At 30.2% G+C, this 22,248-nt stretch overlaps 1 protein-coding gene across 2 annotated transcripts in view; it reads right to left on the bottom strand.

The window, feature by feature from the left end:
- The window catches only part of LOC100162054 (ras-related protein Rap-2b-like), a 116,233-nt gene that overhangs the window by 59,829 nt on the left and 34,156 nt on the right, over positions 1-22,248 (bottom strand). For both annotated transcript variants that reach the window (XM_016801941.2, XM_001943232.5), the window contains exon 3: positions 14,565-15,015. In XM_016801941.2, the coding sequence (XP_016657430.1) occupies positions 14,565-15,015 (451 nt within the window). The remainder of the gene's footprint in view (positions 1-14,564; positions 15,016-22,248) is intronic.

The raw sequence follows: 22,248 nt of genomic DNA, 5'->3' as shown, positions 1-22,248 counted from the left end.
GAAAATTAAATTTTGCCAAATTAAATTATTATTTTACGAGATTTCGTCGTACAACTGTATCATAATAAATAATAGGTACCTACGCAAACGGTGAAACGATAAGCTAAAACCAAAATAAAACACGAAATACTATACTTATGAATATATACAGACAATAACTCAGATAATGTAAATCAGGTATAATATGTTAATCACTATTGCTTTACTTAACAAGAAAATTAAATTCAAAATAAATTAATACAAAGGTTGGTATCTCAAAATATTATGTACTCATATAGTATATTGTTTCAAAGTTTATACTTTATTATATACGTTCCCTACAGGTTACAGGTACGTGAGCATTATTGACGGATTAAATTTTAACTTCTGAGATTGTTAACTATGACATTATTTTAAACTATAGATTGCTATCGAAAACAATTGCAAAATCCAAGTTAACTTTATATGCGGTATAATTCATACCATATTGTAAGATGTAGGTAATCTACGGTGGAAGGTATTTAGTATTTGGAGAAATTTAAAAAAAAAGCCTTTAAACTCTTATATACTATATGGTATAACCATTTTGTAAGATACGTATTCATGCAAAGTTCTGACGAAATCTTCACTATAATACGATGACAAAAATTTTGTTCAAAGAAAAAAAAGTAAATTATATAATTTACGTGCCGTCACCGTTAAAACTATGTGTCTTCATATTATTCTTTAGCACGAATTCCAAACAATTAAAAAAAAAAAAATACTAAATTTGGTTACGTCTTCTTTTTTAAAAATATATCGATCCATAGCAATAATTATATTTTATTAATTTAATTATCATGTTTAATACGCATTAATATCCTAAAGGTACATTTTCCCCGCAGCGTCGGACGGTCAGAAGAGACGCCGACCACGTTCCAGACCGGTGTTGACGCTAGACAAGTACCTACAGACGCTCCAGGGAAAACGTACCTTAAAGGTTTTTATTCTAATAGATTAATATGCTAAATATAAGATACCCAACGCTGATGAAATCGTTTTGTGGTTGTTAGTGAGTGTAATAATTTCTTCGACGTTGGTCGAAAATTGACTTTGAACCAAGATCGTGTATCTCGCGTACGTATAGTAGAAAAATGTTTTAAGTATTTATCAAACCAAACCGTTCAATACTTAAACGGTTATATACCAAAAGAGATACAGTTTACTTAAATAAAATTTAATTATTCATTAGGTAGTAGAATAGAATTCTATTGTTCAAATTGAAAAATGTTGATTAAAAAAATGTATCATAATATCAATAATTTCATTAACACACGCAAAACGATTTATTTTGTAAATCTTGTAAAAAAAAATATAAATACTATATTATAATATTGAACAATTTAAGTATAAAATAATAATGCACAATACTATTAAATAATTTTATAAAATCTAAGAAGAATTGTTTCAAAAACTTGAACACGAGTCACGAAGTATTCCAATATGTATATAAGTATACAACATCCGATTGACAACGGTCGAAGAGTTCAAAACACATTAATTTTACTTAAAACTTTAAAAGTCACGGGTTTAAGGGAAACAGATAAACATCTTTACAAAATCAATAGTTTGCTCTAGTTATTTTGAAAACTATGGCGTATAGTCGACTGCAGTCGTACACGTGCGTCATAGAGATAACATCTACAAATATAAATAACGTCGTGACAGTTTTTACGACATTTTATCACTTTTTTTTTAAAACTTTATCGTTTTATATAAATTGTAGGTATACTATAATTATTCAGTTGAACTGAATTCTAATCGGTAGTATTGTTAACACTATATACTAAAGTCTAACACCCCTGTTTGAGCAAAAAAAAAAAATCAGTCGCGGAGAAAAAATATTATGGTATACGAACCAGGTAGGTACTAATTACAGTTGAGAGTTTGAGACCAGTACGCATGTGATGCCAGCAGGACGATGACATAAGAAAGATGGAAATAATTAGCTACTTTCGAACGAAAGAATTTCTCAAAAGAATATGTGGACCAAAAAGAAACGGTAAAGTTGAACATGAAGTAAGAATACAAACCAAGAAATAGAAGAACTGCCAGGAGGGAAACGTCAGACGAATATATTATAATTGGGAATCTAGGGAAAAAAATAAAACCTTAAAATAAATATATGGTAAAGAATGGTTAAAAAATAGTAAAAAAGCCCTTTACCAATATAAACACTAGACGTGCAATGATTACACTCTAAATATTCCAAATTTCAAATTGTTATAGGAATTATTATCAGAATTATTTATTGATATTATATATTAATCAATAATATTTATGTAATACTGTTTAAACCTAATGTATTGTCGTGCTTTAAATAAGTTTAATATAGTTATTTATTTTTGTACTGTTCTATCATATTATTATTTAACGACAATAGGTAAGTACACACATCATTGTTTTTCATTTCTTAATCATATAAAATATGTATGTCATTATATATAATATTTTTAAGACTTTTGTAAACCATCATGTTATGAAATATAAATATAAATATAAAACAAGAAAATATCCAATAGTTTATTAAGAATATAGTACCTAGGTACCTAGGCTGGTAGGTAAAATTGCACATTTGCACTTAATTAATTATAACACATTAATACTTCCTATATTTAGGTATTTTAATAAATAATTATAAGGAAAAAAATGACATCTAATATAATATGACATTGAAAATAACTAATAAAGAATAATAAACTAGTTGAGTAATTTTTTCCGAGGCATAATTCTCCAATAGTCGGAGCTTTTTTGACCGTATTTTTATTTTCAGGCTTTTTTTCCCGAAAACCATAGTCAGAGTTCTCAAGATCAGAAGACTATAAGGTGGGCTGGCCAAGTTTGGAGGTCAGGAGGTGCCTAAAGCTGGACATTAAACAACCAAGAGATTGTTCATCATATCAGACAACAATGAAGCGGTAACGATTTATCACTGTTAGGAGTAGAGAATGGAGAAAATCCGTCGAATGATACGGGGAGAGATAGAGGCGTTTGGTTGTTGGGGAATTGGACATATTATAATTGTTCATAGAAACTTTAGACTAAGAAGAAAAATATACTCGTGTGACAATTCGGAAAACTATTTGTGTAATAATTTATTAATTTATTCAATTCTTATTTCTTAATGCCCAATGGACAGAGAGTAGCCGTACAGATTAAATTTCAAATATTTATACAACTCGGTTCACCAGGGACGTATCACTATAGTAGATAGTTTAACAAATTAAAATTATCAAAGATGAAATCAAAATTATTCGAGTAGCTATTATAATAATTTGAAATACGGTTTATAGTTAGGAATTTATGTTGAAATTTCGGATTCCTCAATATTACCGAGAACGGTTCCACTGGGATTGCCGGTACGATTCGTCCGCGCCGAATTCGTAATAGTGACCAATAAAAAGTTACGGTTTCTACGTAAGAAGTGGTGATATATTAAAAATGTTTACTTCCAAACTTGATACACTTTGTAACACTTTTTCGTCACCTGTGTTGCGTTATATGAGCATAATAATTATCATTACTCAGTGATGGGTTATAAATTATAATATATTATGGTAATATTATAATACTAATAAAAACATTCCGAGAACGAGAATACTTCGAGAGATTTCATTTTGAATAAGCCATTTACAAAAATGTAAAAAAGGAACCAACTAGAAAATGTTTTACCACACACACACATTTTTATAGGTAGCTGACGCTGCAGACACAAAAATAATTGCGCGAAATAGGTTGTCAATTCCCGTGCACACTCGCATAATATATTTATAATATATATATATATATATATATATGTACATCTCATTTGATAGTCTCGACAAAGGCGAATGAGATACGCGATTTTCTTTTGTGTGACAGCTCGACAGACGCGCGTACACGAATTTTCTCGTCGTTCGCTTTTCATTTTCTTCTCGACTCGTTAAAAAAAAAAATAATAATGATAAAAATGAAAAATAAAATATAGGTAAAATCCGTTTGAACTTCGGTTCATCGGGCCCGCGTGCGCATCGCAAACTGATAAAATATAATTTAATAAATTATTTACAGGTATGGTCGCGGTTAAGGTCTACGCGCGCATACGACACACCGTGACGGGAACTCATTTTAATTAACAATTATTATTATTATGCTTTTGTTGTAAGCACCTCCGCCGCCGCGCAACAGTCGGCCGCACAAACAATCGTTTAATATAATAATCATTATTATACGATATAGCTGCTGCTGGTGTTGTATACGGTAGGTTTGTATGAAACGCGCCTCGGATTACCGCCAGGGTTCACACAACCTTGGTTAACCGTGTATTCACGTTGCGCGTCGTTTTATACCGCATACCTGGTTTTTGGTATAGACTATAATAATATTATCGTGTCGTATCATGCGCCGGACAAGCGAGCGAGTCCCATTACTGAGTGCACAATATGCTTACGCGGCGCCATACCTACAGCTGCTATTATAATATATTATTATTATATAATATATTGTGTGCACGTCGTAATGATTGTATACGAATAACACGACTCGCGCGCAAAACGTTTTATCCGACGAACGGGTCCCTCGGGGGTAAAAAACGAATATTTATCACGTCCGACGCAATTTTTAGCCACTGCAAATATCGCCACTGATTTATTAGACGTTAACGCCGCTGTGTTTATTTTCCACTTCTATATTATATTATTATTTGTGTTGTTGTTATTATTATCAAGGGATGGTTTTAACGACGGACTTTTATTATTATATACTTCTGTAACACAATAACATACACGCGTGTATACGTCGTGTATTGCGTATATTAAAACGTTATAAAATATATAATTGGACAATATTTTTCTACAGTGCGGGGCGAGTCGTGATTTGGGTTTTTTTTTACGAACTAAATTTTAATTTAAACCGTGTACCGTGCAAAAGACGTGTGTATAATGCGTTAACAATTTTTTTATTATTCGTCCACGCCGCGCCGACACGAGTATTGTTGATATCTATCAGATCATAATAATATCTATGCTTATCGGTTGAAAAAAGAATATACGAAATGGCAATTAAAAGAATTAATTAAATTTCGGAGGACTACTTCAAAATGAACGTTGTAATTTATGGCAAACACAATTTGACTAATATAATTGTTTCGTTCTCTATGGTGTAGTTTAGTTGAAACCTAACGTTGAAAACAATTCTTATTATTATGTATCCTTTAAATATATTTTCCCATTATTTAATCTCATCTCATGGGTTAAAATGTAATGATTTTTTTTTTATATCATGATATTCAATCGGCTGCAATAATGCTGCAAAGTATATTTTGTAGGTAGTAATAAATTCGACCGGTAACCTGCGACCCATTTCGAGGACTATATCATAATTATCGGTGTTATACAGTTACTAATATTGAGTAATATCGAAAACAATATAATATGAAAATAGTTATTATAACCAACACCAATGTATTTTTTTATTAATATTTTGAATTTTAAAAATTATTTTAATGAATATTTAATAATTACGTATTATATTAATTTTAACATTAACAAAGAAAGATTTATAACCAAGTAAAAAAATATTGATTAATTTACATAATATGTATTTCTTTTCATGAAGATATACTTAAACCCATATATAATAATATAATATTATACCTAATATATTTCAGTTAAAGTGTAAATTAGCCTTATTCTATAAAATAACAAGTTGGTTCATAAGTTAATGTAACGGTAGCCGGTATAAGTAATTAATATAAAGTGTAAAATATAAACTTCAGCTATAGTTATTTTACATTGATATCATTCATTACGTTACAGCGTTAATTAATTTTACAAATTGTTTTTGTTAATTTACAGTATCAACAACATACACATTTATATTTCAGTATTTGGATAAGAATATAAGATTAAAGTCGTAGTCGTTACTCACGTCTCTTGTCAGTCGTCCTACAAATCGGTCATATGCCGTATTATATACATATAAATTATAAATTATTATTTCTGTAGCGTGTGTTAAATATATGTATACCTACTTTAATGGGAATCAAAATAAATAATAACTTACATATTTAGATACCTAGCCTCCAGTATTTAATTAAATTATAATTATCAGCATTTTCAATATATTATTTTCTTTATATTATTATAACTATAACTTTTCTTTATAACATTGTATACTTTGTACATTAACAGAGTACATTAAAATTATCGATTTTAGTACCAATTTTCGGACGGAACTAAGTTATAAAAAAGGGTAGGTACCTATGCAAAAGGGTACTGCGATGCAAATATATGACCTGATTTTGACCTTTTGGTTTGGGATGCAATTAACCAATTAAAATATATAACATGCAGCTAGTACGCAATAGTAGTATGCACCGGTTTAATCTCAATCATTGCACAATGTGCATAATACACGTTTTAAATAATTGTGAACAGACTTATCACTGTTCAGATATTTTTTATACTAGATCATTGAATTTTAATTGGTATATATAATAATAATAATATAATATATAAAATTATGAACTGCAGTGTGGGGATGCAACATTAGTTTGCACTGACATTATTTTTGAAATAACTACACCCTCTTTACCGAGTACCTATAACCTATAAGGGCCTTCCGGTAACGGCAATATGCTACTATAGTATATTCAGAACGTAAAAAAATAATTTAACTACATGTACAACTGTACATCAATTTGGTTACATAACAATCTCGTTTAATTTCAATTCTGGCGTCATCTATTAAATTATAATATAGGTGTTTTAATTTATATTTAAACTAAATGTTGAGTAGGTATATGTAGATTATTTAGATATTTCCTAATCTTTCGATTTGTTTTGAAATAATGAAATACATTAGATTAATATGTTTATTATAAATTCGTTTTCTAGATGCAGTTACATATTATTATATGTATATCATACAATTATTCAAGGAAAACGCGAAAAACAGCATTACGATACAATGTATAGATTATTGGTATTCATATTATTGCCGTCAGGTATGAAACAAAAATGAAAAGATTAAAACATAGCAACCGCGGTGCAAGCTTCATTATGAATGTTCAACTTAAATAATAAATTGTTATCGACGAGACATATTTTGTTTATTTTCGCAAATATTTTATTCGGTATTTTTATCTACACTCGATATCACTGTAATCATGATGGTGTACCACGTAAATATTCTTCTTCGCAAATACATCTGTCACATAATATGCAGAGCGTTTTATATACAACAATAAACATTTTGTGTTCGAAATGACATTTTTTTTAAAAATTAATAACGAGTAATGATTAAACAGATTAAAGTGTTCGCCGAACACAATAGGTATATTCGTTTTGAAATATTATGTTACTTAAAAGTTTATTGTACCATCTTGAACTAAATTCAAAACAGTTGGCTTAATGCGCACGTCTTATTATACTGATTAATACACGTTCGCCTTGCGTATCGGATGTTATTTGCTCAACAATAAAATATGAAACTCACAAATCCGTCACCATTGGTATAATAACCCACTTCCATTGATCATAATTTAAATTCATCGGGGGAACATTGCAGCGATAGTGTTTTAGGTTTTATTTTCGACGATCGTTTTTATTGTTATTTGTTTTTAACTCGACCCCGTTATTTTACGCAGTGGCGGACACTGTATAGTAATTATTTATTTTTCAACGGATAATATTATAATTTTAATTTAAAACAGCCATGAATATTATCTAACAAATGAAGACTGCAAGACATCGTTGAACAATTTTTCACGGTCATTTTCGTTCTAATAACTTAATTATGATGATAATCGTTGATGCGCCTACGATTTCTAATTAATTAGTTTTGGATAGTATATCAATCTGTCACTGTAATCACTAATCACTTCAGCAGTAGGCCCGTGATTGATTGATTGAAATCTGACAGTATGTTTTGAATGTCATCTTTTCCCCTCCATTAGTTTACTGTTTAATAATAATTATGTAAATCAATGGCGAATCAGGAATCTAACTATTTTTCAAATATTTAAAAAAAGCTATATAATTGTATGACAATATGACTAATGAAAATGTCGTCTGTTGTTCGTATGTATTATAAATAGCATGCTACCAATATTAGATATTTTTCCTCTTCAAAGAAAATTGATATGTTTTTGGGTACAGTGCAGTGGAAAAATATCTAGTAACATGCTGCATTTTTTAAGGAATTTAATAACATTTTTTTATTGTTGATTTGCAATTTTCTATGGCATTTACTGCTCTACAAATCGTTACGAAAATCAGCCTCATGAAAATCGGTTAGAAAAATAAAAAGTTGAACAAAGTCCAAATATAAATTAATTATATCCATATTAGAAAAAAAATTATAATGTGCAGTAAAGTATATATAGGTATCATGGTATATGATTATCAAACACTATAGTCAAATATCTATTGTTTCTCTTAGTTACCTATTATATAGTAGCAATTTATTATTTTGCTTGGAAGCATTTAAAGTACTTTTGTAACACAATCGTTCTTTTAATATTTTGTAGATGTATTATTTTTGTGAACATTGAATGATATTTTTCTCTGTAAGAATGTAATTATTTTGGCTTGTGTGAATCCGTTTATTTATTTTTATTTTGATCATTAACAAGCAATACAAAATATATAAAAATAGTTTTTTTTTTCCTTTTTGGTTTGACGTTCTCCTTCCCTGAGGATTCAAATTTTCCCATTCTATATTTTTAAATGTTATTAATGATTTGCATTTTTTATATTCTCATCAACTCTTATTATTTACAAATGATGACCTCAAAGTATTTAAAGTAATTTAATATTTATTCCAAGAATTATTTTTATTAATACAGGAGGTTACATTAACCATTCAAAATGTAATGCTATAGGCATAATTTAATAGCTATTATTAAGCTAGAACAGTTTTTCTTCACGTACCTATTATTTCAGTTCTTTGTTTACACATACCTATTGAATTTTGTTAAAGAAAAACTTAAATAGGTATATATTGTTTATCAATACCTATCTAAAATAATAAATGTAAAATATTTCAAACTGTAACTTTCTTAAATTAATTGTATTTATTGTACCTAGAAAATGTTTAATCGTACAAAAATTAAGAATGTATAATAAACTTGTGTATTGAGTAAGTACCGTTATCGTCCATTATCGTTGTGGCTGTTCCCAATTCCCATCAAAACAATTATTACTTATTTTTTTTTTTTAACTATTTCATTAATTTGTCGATTACATTTATTATTAATATGCATTAATGCCAGGTTGCATAAACAATCACTATAAACATTTAACATGAATCAATAGCAATCTAATGGTACCTTAAAAAATTATTTAAATGTCCCGCACGGACACAAGGTCCGTTAATTTTTAGAGAACCATTAAATTAATTCATTTTTTAAGCATCTGGGCATAAGGATATTAAATATTCATAATCCATTATGTTCTGAATTTTTACATAATCAACAAATTTGTATAGTGAATTAATATTAAAAATTCATTACTCTATATGAATACTTAAAATCGGGGTTGATAAATTATAATTTCACTTTTAAATCGTATGGAAAAATTAGAGTAAAACAAAAGATATTGACGGAAGAAAACGCAGTAAAGAAACATCACCCTACATATTTTTGGTTTTTTTTATTATCAATTCTTTTCTTTCATTATTTTTCGGTAGACGCTTTTAAACGAAACTGAAAAGACAATTGTCTTAAATGAGTGGCCGGGTCACAAGACGAATTAGACCAATTAATTTATCTGTAGATAGCTTAAAAATGGGAGGGTAGTAGATAATAAATCTTGTAGGCTAAATTCTTTTCGTTATCGTGATCTTTAATGAGTTTAAAGCTGCACAATATTACATCTGTTATTCATCCATCAATTGTATATCTCGGTTTACTCTATCGATTAAAGCCACTTTAAAGTTTATTTTTTAAATTGTTCTACACAATTGCTTAAAATGTGTTATCGTTGGCATTTATAATAAACCCTTGAAACAAATGGCAAGAAATTAATTTTGCTAGCTAAATATTTAAACGTACCTACCTACATATAATATTATCAATATATATATTTCGAAATGTCTACAGTTTACCACTATGAAACAGATCTATTAAACAATAAAATGTTACAATAGTTTATTAATAAACTGTATATATTTAATACGCTTATAATAAGTAGGCAGCTTGTTTAGTAACAGTCTAAAATTTAACCTATTATGAAATATATTATATAATATTAGCTACCTAACCCATCAATAGTACACGCAATTGAACCCAAGTACCAAAAGTACTGCGCAATAATAATTTTTATTTAAAGAATAAAATAGATATGACGTTGTATTAATTAACAATATATTCTTGGGGATAGGTCAGGAGATCTGGTAGGTATATTTTATCGAATTTTATTTTCAACAAAAAACTAATGCATGTGAAGATTTTAGTTGATTTGAATACACTCAATACCAAATGCCATATGTTATAGAGACGTGTCAGTCGAATGTAATATTCGAAAAATTGTAATTGAATTCGAAATTATTGGATGCCAGAATAACACGTTGTACCTATGTCGAACATTAAAAATCAATAAAAAGGATACGTATAACTTTTGAGCACTTTCACATTGTTTTTTTATGTAAAACAAAACAACATAATACATTATTTAAAAAAACAATAGTTTGCTTGCTCTAAAATAGCATAATATACTGCTGCAGGACCTTCTCGTAGCAAATAAACTAGACACTTGTCATTGCAAGAAAAAAATAAAACAGTAATAATAAAAGAGATTTATTGGTATTTTTTCTCAAATATAAAATAACTAAAAAATGTGAGCTTATGTTCAGGAAAAAGTCAAACCTATTTTGCTGTTTAATGTAATTAATATGTATATATAATATATATACATTTTAGAAATATAGATGATATTATGAATTTTACAAAATTATATTCTGTTATAGGCGCCATCGTTACGCTTCGTCATTACGTCGGCTTATAGCTAAAAAAATTGAATTTATAATTCATTGTTTTCATTTAGAATACTCTCCGTGAACAATTTTATTGTTAATCTTATTGCAGTTAACTTGTGTCATTAAGGCGTGTCTGTTGCATAAATTATAACTTAAAATGATGATACAGCTCTCGTCTTACAGCGGCTAACCAACTTAATATATTTTTAATTTTTCAGAAGCTCTTTAACTACCTAATACCATTTGAGTCAAGATAATGAAATATATTACATTTTTAACACCAACAAGTCCATTCAGCCTTTCAACCATTCAACCTTCTACAACTCGAGTTTACCAATTTGTATCATTATTATTTTCGTATATAGGTACCTAAATATAATTGATTAAATATTATCATTTATTCATTAAAATGAGGTAAGTTAGCCTCAACAAATTAATGAAGGTCGTGATTTTACATTTTCATTTCGAGATCTATGTTAATTAGTATAATGTTATTAATTATATTAATAATTATTATTTTAATACGTCAAGAGTGAATGATGTAGTTGAAAATCATTGAAATATAAATAATTATGGTTTTTGTTACGATTAACAAGGCTACAATTTATAACTGTATGAACGTGCCTAGTACACCTACTATACAATATAATGTACGAATACAATTAATATTAAATACTTTAGTCGGTTTACTTACTTAATATTATCCAGTATACCTACATATTACATATAGATATTCAATTATAAATATACATAATATGTCATAGGTATTTATTAATTTTTCTTTTAACAATAAATTGACCATCATAATAATAATATTATAAACCTTGAACGTTTAGGAATAAAAATGAATTTTTCAACGCAATCGCTTAGTCACGAACTTGGACATTTTTTTTACAGTAATTTTTAAACAAATATTAAAACGACATGTTATGCGTGTTATGCAATATTTTTAATACAAAAACATCTATCACTATAAGAAATGGACGTTATAAAACAGGTTCTAAAATACATAGTAAAGTACACATTATAGGTATTTTATACACATAGTATTATAATATAGTTTAATAATATTATGCGTTGTATACCTATATTAGGTATACCTCTACTGCTGTGTAACATTTTTTTAATACGAATAAGACAATTTGTGAATGTACTATTAGAAGTATTATATAACGTATCATGCGCTTTTGTGTTTTTAAAAATTATTTTTCACTGTCACAATCCCATTTATATTTTTAAACCTCTTGCTAATGGATGTTTGTATAAGTATTTTGCTACGTGCGACAATGGATCATTTCAAGATTCACGTACAATATATACATATTTATAACGTCGTCTTTGGTTTTGTGTCGTGTCGTTTGGAGACGAATATCCGTGGTCGTCGTTCCGCGTGTCAAGAGATAGCGAGAGTAGGCTTAGACGCCTGAAACTGATTGATAGTAGATTTCACGAGTATTTATTGATTCAAGTTAACAATTTGCAATAGTGTTTGAGAAAAAAAAATTTATTTATTTATTCGATTTAGTCGTCACTCGTTGCCATACGTGAGAAGTTATTTGCTGAAGATAAAAATATATCGTACGAAATCTTTACAAATTAAATTGCATTGTTCATTTCTGTTGAATATTATATCCACATTCCGCACAGATAAAATCGAATAATCCAACATTTCGAAAACGATAAAATGTATAACAATATTATCAAGTCGACATTTTCAACACGTTCCAATACCTACTTAATAAAGCATTTCTATGAAGCTTGTCCCTCTCCCCTCCCCAAATGTTATTAAATTTTCTCCAGACATACGTCAATAAGTACTTTAAAATAATTTGCAAACAAGTTTAAACGTTTCTTCAAGACCAGTCTGTCAATGTAATATAATATAGAACTAATTGACATGCATAAGCCAAATTGTTAATTTCCATTAAATATTCAAAAATAGTAATTATTAAAGTCTTACTAAAGTTTAGACAGGTATGATGTGGAGGACAGGTATATTCATGCAGTTGACGTGCGGGTCTTACGGTACGGGAACAAACTGCCTGACACGCTCGTACACAGTATAGCTTATATTAAGTGCTTCGATCGTAAAATATAATATTATAACAGTTTGGAGGTACATCGTAGGTTGTATATTAATTGTGATCATAATATAACAATATCATTATTATATACGAGTTTGGTTGAGCGATATAATATACAAATATTGTTAACAGATACCATCGTGACGTGTACCTTGTATATAAATTACCTATGATGATATTATCATATATCGGCGAGTCAGCCTATAATCATATACTATTTTGAATGACACCTGTAAACCTAATGTGCCTTATGTGGTCTATATTGAGATTGGGTGCGTAAAGAGAATGTTTCCATTATAGGTTATAATTACCGCGGACAAGAAGTGCATCGCGGGAGACAAGTGCATCGCGAAAGAGCCAGAAGCGCGTACGCTCATCGCTCCATCAGTAACCTTCCGTTTAAATTATATAATACTATATATGCACTAGGTACAAAGCCGCGCGTACGGGAGGCTATTATGATGGATTTTCATTTTTTTTTTGAACAATCGTTTCGAGTGCTATAATATAATCGTATGTTGAATGTTCTGAGAACTCCACAGGTAGACACATTATCGTTTGTTATAAACATTGGAAATATTTGAACATCCTGTGCAGTGTCGACTAAAATAATGTCCTACGCATTATAGACGGACAATCATGTGTGGCTGCTTCGAAACATATTATTATCATTGATTATATAAATACTATATAACAAGATACTAAATACTAGTATTTATAATCAATGATATTATGTATACATAACAAAGTCGACGGGGAGATTATTTTTATGGAAATTATTGTAATTGTTTAAAAAAAACACGTCATTACCTATAATTTTTGGTGTTAAATAAAATATGTTTTTTGTATAGGTAAACGCGATTATCGCCCAGCTATATATACCTGCTAGGCAGTCTTTTTAAGTATTCAAATACTTGTATTTAAATACTTTTCAAAATTTGAATATAAATTTAATATATATTAAACAAGAATTACACCAAGTATTAAATACGTATTTTAATTCGATACCTACATTTAAAAAGTATTCTTAACAAGACTGCTCCTAAGATAGCCGCTATTGTGTGGATAGAGGATATACAGTAAAATCAAACATTTTTAAAAGTTGTACTATCATCGATAAACAATAAATAATAATTAAACACCAAATAATAATATTGTATTGCTAATAACTAATAAGGAAGGTAATCATATCTGAAATGTCAAGTGCTCAAATTTCTATACTAACTCAGAGGAATTACGAACGTTTTGTGGACCTGCGTAGGTACCTATATATATTCGCGTCATAAATTGTTTCCTATACAAATCAACACGAATCGTTGTTATTGCAATCCACCGAAAGGTCGCGCGGGGGCTCGAATGCATGATTGGCCTTTGAACAAAACGACAAATGAAAATGCAATGGCTATAATGTAGGTACCTACCGTAAATATCATGATAAAAATAATATTTATAATTTAATTGATAAATCGAGCGTTCTAATAATATTATGATAATCGCAGTATTTACCTTCCGGTCAGAATTGGCCAAGTCGAGCTTGTTGCCGACCACCACGATCGGCACGTCCGCCGTGTGCTTTGTCTCGATGATCTGGTCCCTGATGGCGGCCGCCTGCTGGAACGAATCAGGATCGGTGACTGAGTAGACCAGCACGAAAGCGTCCGCTGACGATATGGACAGGGCGCGCATGGCCGGAAACTCGTACGCACCGGAAGTGTCCAGTATGTCCAGGTCGATTTTCACGCCGTCCACCGTGAACTGGCCGTGGTGCATCTCCTCCACGGTTCGCTTGTACTTGGACGAGAACTTCCGGTACAGGAACTGCGTGATCAGCGACGACTTGCCCACCCGCGCAGCGCCCATCACAACGATCTTGTGCCGAGTCACGTCAGCCGGGTCGGACGACGACGACGGTGGTTGCAGCTGATCGTGATGGTGGTGACCGCCCTCAACGCTGCCGCTGTGTAAACGAAAAATGTTTTTATTTTATCATTTTCATTAGATTTTTTTAACGTTCGTAATTGTATGTGTGTGTGTGTGTGTGTGTGTGTGTGTGTGTCCATAAAAAATCAAAAATATTATAATGCATTTCGCAATAAAAACATTAATATATTATTATATTCCGCCTGATAGCAAAAATAATGACAATAATACTATCATCTTAAAATCCCTAATATACGCGCGAATAAAAAATAACAATGTATATTGGCGTTTGTTGCGAGTAAACTTGCAATAGTTAATAAATCGAAAGTTTATTAGTCTTCCTGTCAATATATTATGTCATTATTCTCATTATAGACTGTAGTTATAGGTAGCGCTATAGAACGCATGGAAATAATAATAATAATTCATAACTATTCAAATGGTGAGTACACTTACGTATTTGGGCACGGCTAGTGTTTATAATATTTTGTATCAAAAATATAAATTTTAAAATACAATCTATATTCTGGACATTCCTACCTTGTTATCTTTTAAAATTTATTGATTAAAGAAAGTAAGTCCAGGTCAACATTAGACCATTTATACATAGATCTATTTTATACGACAGGTTTTACTATTGCAATCATATATTATCTTAAACAAAATGCTAATATTAATGGTTATTATTTAAACTTTTAAAAGTAAAGTCCTAATCACAATGCATAGTACTTTATAGTCACACAAGTAGTACCCAATACGACCGATGTATTTAAATATGATGATGATATAAACGAGTTAAGTGATTTAAATGTTCACAAAGAAAATATAACACAAATAGTAATATTATTTAAGTATTAATATATAACTACCTTCAAATCGTAAAACGAGTAGGCAGGTAAAAATAAAATATATGGAATAAAATATATATATGATGTAAATTGTACAGTATATTAATATTATGGATACCTACACAAGTTTAGTTTTTTTGGCTTAAATTTATTATCCTCATTTGATTGTATTATAATACTATGTGTAAAATAAGAAAAAAATTAATTTAGGTCAATGTTCGACAACAGTGTGTGGGGAGTGGTTAGGGCGGTAAAAATTATTTTTTTGAAATACAATCGTGGGACGCGAAATGCCTAAACATGCACTGTTTAGACGAGTACATAGAATACGTAAACAAAATAAATACAAAAAAAAAAAATTAAAAATACTTAATATTATATTTCTTATGATTTAATGTAAACTTTTATATAAGGTGTATTCTTGAATGTTGAAAATTCTTCAACGTTTTTATCCCCGTTATACTAAAAATAAAATATTTAAAAACATTAAAACTGGACTTTGTACTTAGTTACTCATGACACTAATCAACTTAAAAAAAAAAATTTAAATTGCTTGTCCAACTCACGGGGATGGTTAGAAGATTTATACTTCAGTTTCACATCTTGAACGTTTCGACTGAAAAGCGGTAAACACAACAAAGGAAAAAACAACAATAATAATAAAAAATCAAATTACATTCGTACCATTTCAAGGGAAAAAACTTGGATATATATGTATTTATTGTATTTTTTTATATATAATATATTGTTTGATGTACATTTGTATTCCTAAATGTGCCTTGTTAAGAACTTTACAACACTTTACGTTTGTATATAATAAAGTTACAGGTTTTAGTAGACTTGAGTTCCTTTTATTATGTCGTGTGTAATGGTGAATTATATATTATATATATATGAGAGAGAATGTAATACTCATCAGTTCACGAAAACGTTGTTTCATTTTACACGTTACAGTAAAACTAAAATTTATATAGTGACATGATTAATTGGTTTTCGCATTAACCTCGCGTACTTGGCACTTGTATGTTTCACACGATAGTAATATCATTATTTTGTGGTAATATATATATTCGTTTTAATTACGTTTTCATCACTAAAATTATCAATTATATACAATTTACTTATACACCTTTTTTAATAAAAAAAATTGAATTTAAATTTATTTATAACTCGATGATGCATAATTAGCTTGATTTCGACATTTTTTTTTTGTATTACGATACCGGTTATTATTTATTTTATAAACAAACCGTAATACGGTGCTTATTATTGATATACAAGCAGCTTTATTAGAGTAAATTATATTACACGAATTAGTGTTGTTGATGATTGTTTTATTATGAACAAATAGAAAAATTTTCACAACGCATACTTATTATAATAATTTGTACTAGGTAATAAAGGCGTTATATTTATAAATATAATTGTTAACATATTATATTACTATCTTCCATTCGTAATTTGTTCCACAACTGTCATTCAGTCAGAATTATATAATAATATAATACCTATATGGCTATAAACGTACAAAAATTGATGACATACAGCAATAATGCAAGTTACTTCAATAAAAAAAAAAATCGCCGCAATCAGACTGTAATATATTGTGGGTGGTAGAAAATTTAAAATACATATAGTGACACGTCGAGTGCGAGATGAAAAAAACATATTTGAAAACAATACACGTTTGTTAGACCCAATTGTTCGCGTCCTCAATGCGCTACATCATTATAAACATTTATGCGGTAGTACGGTACCCACAGTGCCGGATAAACCGCCGGCGCAAACGGTGCATTGCACTGGGACCCCGTCGCTTTTGAACATTTTAAGGACCCAATATATTATTATGGATATCGAAGTACCTATCATAAATGACGATCAAAATAATAACAAAATGCAGATGACTATATATAGATGATATAATATAATATTGAAACTAGAATATATATATATACATAATATTATAATAATGTATGGATTATTTATTTAAATGTTGATTTAGAATATTGTATATATACTATATAGTGATGTGCAGTTTATAATACATTTTTTTTTTTTTTAATAAGTAAGTGGTCTTAAAGTGGTTTCTTTTTAGAGACTCCAATCATATGATCCAACACTGACAGTAACGCGGCAACCGCGTTAATTATCAGGGACAATAATATATTATATTATACGTACATCTATATCACGATGATATACCACGCCATATCTATTCGTGGCATATATAAAATATATATAAAAATATTACACCGATAACGTGTGCTAGGTTCCGGATTTTATACATCTATACATATATCATCGAAGATATTTTGTTTGTGTCGTAAGTGGATATAGATATCCTGTGTTCCGATTTCATCAGCATTACCAATACGTACATACCTATATTTTTGAGAAATGCGATTTTGGGTCTTTGCAGCGGTACAGTCTTTGCAGTTGTTGTGATGGGATTGCTTGGGATATCGTACGATATATCACAGGTGGTGGTAAACTCTCCCGATTTTTAAGACTATAGTGAACCCTCCTGACGGTAAACCCTCTCGGATCAACATAATAATTATTATTACGTTTACCTGAAGGAAATGTGTGAATTCTCCCGAGTAATTTTAAAAGTATACCGCAAACAATTATAGACTATACAAACTAACAAATAAACACCTTAAGTTTTTTAAATCTATATATTTTCATATTATTATAATAAACATTAAATTATAGTGTATGAACGAAGAAGTTATTACTATCATTACAGAACCCAGAGAGTTTACATATTGTGTAATCTTCAGAGAGTACTTAAGTAGACCAGGAAGAGTTTACATTTTGTATCCGTCAGGTATAATACTGGAGTTGGCCATGGAGAGTTTACCATCGGTGAGTTTACAGGTTAAAACGGGTTGGAGCCATTGAGTTACAAAATATTAAAATACAGTCCGGCCCACCGAGTTAAACTTGGTAACTCAAACTGGTCCTATCCGGGCCTCGAAATAATGCAAATGACACCCAAAACGTTAACGCGTTATATGAGTATGCAACTAACGCGCCTGCGCGGTGGCCAAAAAGGCACCTACAATGTGCGGTCGGGTTTACCCGGAGAAGATTTTAAAGTCGTTAACATTATTTATTTGTGTTGACCTGCGCGTGTTCCGGTTTCATTAAAATTTACCAATACACACACGTCGCACATCTATTTTTGAGAAATGCGATTTTGGGTCTTTGCAGCAGTGATGTGATTTCACCCCGTGACGTCATAAAGTAAGATGCATTGACGATCGTTAAAATTTCGATACGAGCTCGATGGTCCCGCGTGTACCTATATGTATAAAAGTGCAGAAACTGAAGATCTTATTGGTAGGTACCTATGTAAATTTTGTCAACAAAAACGTACTTACATCGCAACGAATGCAAGTATGCAACATAATATATGCACCCATAATTTATGTACATCTGCGAGTTTGCAGACCGGAGAACATTTTACAATAATCGATCACACGTTTTATAATAATAATATCATGACTGGACAATACACACATACGAACACATGTATACATGTATACATCAAGACGAATACGACGAACGATACATTATTATTATGTCGCAATCACAGCTTCATTGTGTGATACAGCACATATATATATTATATAAAAACCTCGTTAGTACGATACGTATTAAAATGATAATATGTAGCTTTTAATACTTCCCAAAAGCCGATTTCAATCGGAAGGATTTCCCGATCACGTTAATATTAAACTATTAGTCGCAGGTGGTTTTCATTAACGTGACCGCTCTCGCGGTATACAGCTGGTAATATAGACATCCAAAGTTATATCGTACACCGGGCGGGGGTAAATCATATATTATTATTATATCGCACCGTATATAATTTTGTTACCGTCGATTTATAAACGTAAAAGGCAAAGTCGTCTGCGAAACTTTAATCGAAATAAAACATTAAGTGCGTTGCGTATATGTGCTCACTGCTCGGTACAATAGTTTGACATCGAAGAAAAGCGATGTTTTTCACGGTGATAAATAACAGCTGATACGATTATGATATTATTATTATATTTGTTTATAAAATGCATATATCATCGTTACACGCCGTTAACTCTGCAGTACGTGGGAGTAGTGTTATTAAATTTCGACACAACAATACACGACGTAATTTTATTTTCAATTTATCTCTACAATAGGACATATAGGCCGTATGCCCGTATATATAATACTTATAAAATATTATGTGTAATATTATGTTAGTCTGCATAGTGCAGTATTGTAATGTTGTTTGAATTCGCCGATAACGTATCTTATTCTTACAAACAGATAATGGTACCTTGAACGTTATATATAGCGTTTCGGGCAACACGATACAGTCGGTGGCACTATATAAATTTATTTACAATATTATATACGAAAGTAGTCCAAGCTCTTATTCCATTTACATTTGGTCAGGGTCGCAGGTGGTTCTATATTGGATTGTCGTTCAGTCACACGAAACGGACGTGGGATCTACCTATTATATACCTAGGTATTAAAATATTTTATAATATGACTTAATATCGTAGCCGCTTTATGCGACGAATAAAAATGAAGATACCGACATTAAACCCTGACATAATATTATAATAGTAGGTACTGCAAAAATTCTTGGCCAAGCCGAGTATAATATAAGTACCTATTATTTTCTCGTAAATTAACTTCTAAATCCTGAAAATGCCTATACAATTTTTATATTGTGTATTGGCAATTGTTGCACGTTTTAACGTACGATTAAAATATTTGCAGTATTCGAGAGAACAAAACAAGCTTTTAAAATGTCCCATGCAGTCCTGCACGCAAGTATAATAATATTATATCAGCTGATGTTCAAGTGAGAATTTAATAAAAAAACAACATTGAATATTCCACGTCGATTGTTGTTTATTACATAGTTAAACATTTAAATAACACTTGAACGGTTCAGTGACTATAAACTGCGATACGTTGTGTATGCGGCGTGTTATATATTGGCCATTAGGCGGTTTTCTTTTTGTAAAATGACGCGAAAACAAATTAAACTTTCTCGCAATATACTTGCAGGCCCTGCGTGTAGTACGATAATCGAGTAGGAATAACTGGTACTCGTTAACCCTAATTTGCAATATCGTTTCACGAGCATACGTGTTTTTGAAAATTTTAATTCGTATATATAACATTCAAAGTTTATTCTAAAATAAAATGACGATGTGATCGGATTAGAATAGGTGCAGGGGTTATTTTAAAATACGCGCAATAGGTAGGTACGTGATTATGATATTCTTATTGTGGCGCAAACCAAAATTAATAATTTTGAAAAAAAATAAAAACTCGTGTCAATAGTTAATACTCGTCTCGCGAAGATCGCATGCTGAATTAATTTACCTAACCGATACTACTTCACAATTTAGCAGAATATTATGTTTCTGATAATTAGAACGGATATATGTGCGAAGTTTAGTCTAAAATAAAAGGACGACCGGACTGTGTGATAGGGTAATAATATTATGATAGGTTGGGTTAGGTTTTTCTAAAGTATGAATATCCCGAGCGTAAAGTACGCGCGCAATAGGTATACCGCGATTATATTATAGTATCTATTTTTTGTTGTGGCACAAACCAAAAATAAATAATAACAATAAAATATAAAACCAGTGTCAAGTTTCGCTCATCTCACGAGACGATCGCGTGTTGCGAAAAACAATATTGTCGTACCGCGAAAACAATATTATAATGCTTAAAAAGGGAAAAAAATTAGACGTTCGCGCGTATTCATATTATAATATATTTTATACATATCAATACACACAGCACATATAATACGCGTGTATTTTACATGATAAATTGTGATGACGAGACGACCTAAAGTCAGTGACCGTGACCGTCTGCCAGCGTGGAGCTACTGTAGTAAGCCATAAGTCCCGTGAACCTGAACGCGAGTCGTTGTTGTTGTTCTTACGCCCAAACCGCGTAGATTTGACGTAACCGCCGCCGCCAAAACTCAGGCTCGAGTTTAAAAAATATTTAATTCCAAGCGAACAAAGAAACAGCGCGAACAGTGAACCCGATAGACATTTATTTATTTATATATAATATGTGATAAATTTATTTTCAAAATACCCTTATGAACGAAAATATTATAAATAACGTCGACTTACGATTTTTTAAACGTAATCGAATGATAATTATTAGTAGGGCCACCTCGGATGTTGATGACTTTTGCATCTTAGGACGTTATAAGCGATGATCTCCCAGACTGAAATGTGTTTTAATAACACACGAATCTTTAGGTGTATAACTCATTTTTATATTGCATTTTTTGCGTTTTTTTCGTCTTAATATAATTGTGTTAAGGTCATTTTTTTACATTATTTTAACAATTGAGAGAAAAATTAAGAGTTAATTAGGTATTT

Source organism: Acyrthosiphon pisum, chromosome A3, assembly GCF_005508785.2.
Source record: "Acyrthosiphon pisum isolate AL4f chromosome A3, pea_aphid_22Mar2018_4r6ur, whole genome shotgun sequence".
Lineage (NCBI taxonomy): Eukaryota > Metazoa > Arthropoda > Insecta > Hemiptera > Aphididae > Acyrthosiphon > Acyrthosiphon pisum.
This window is presented reverse-complemented; position numbering and strand designations above follow the sequence as displayed.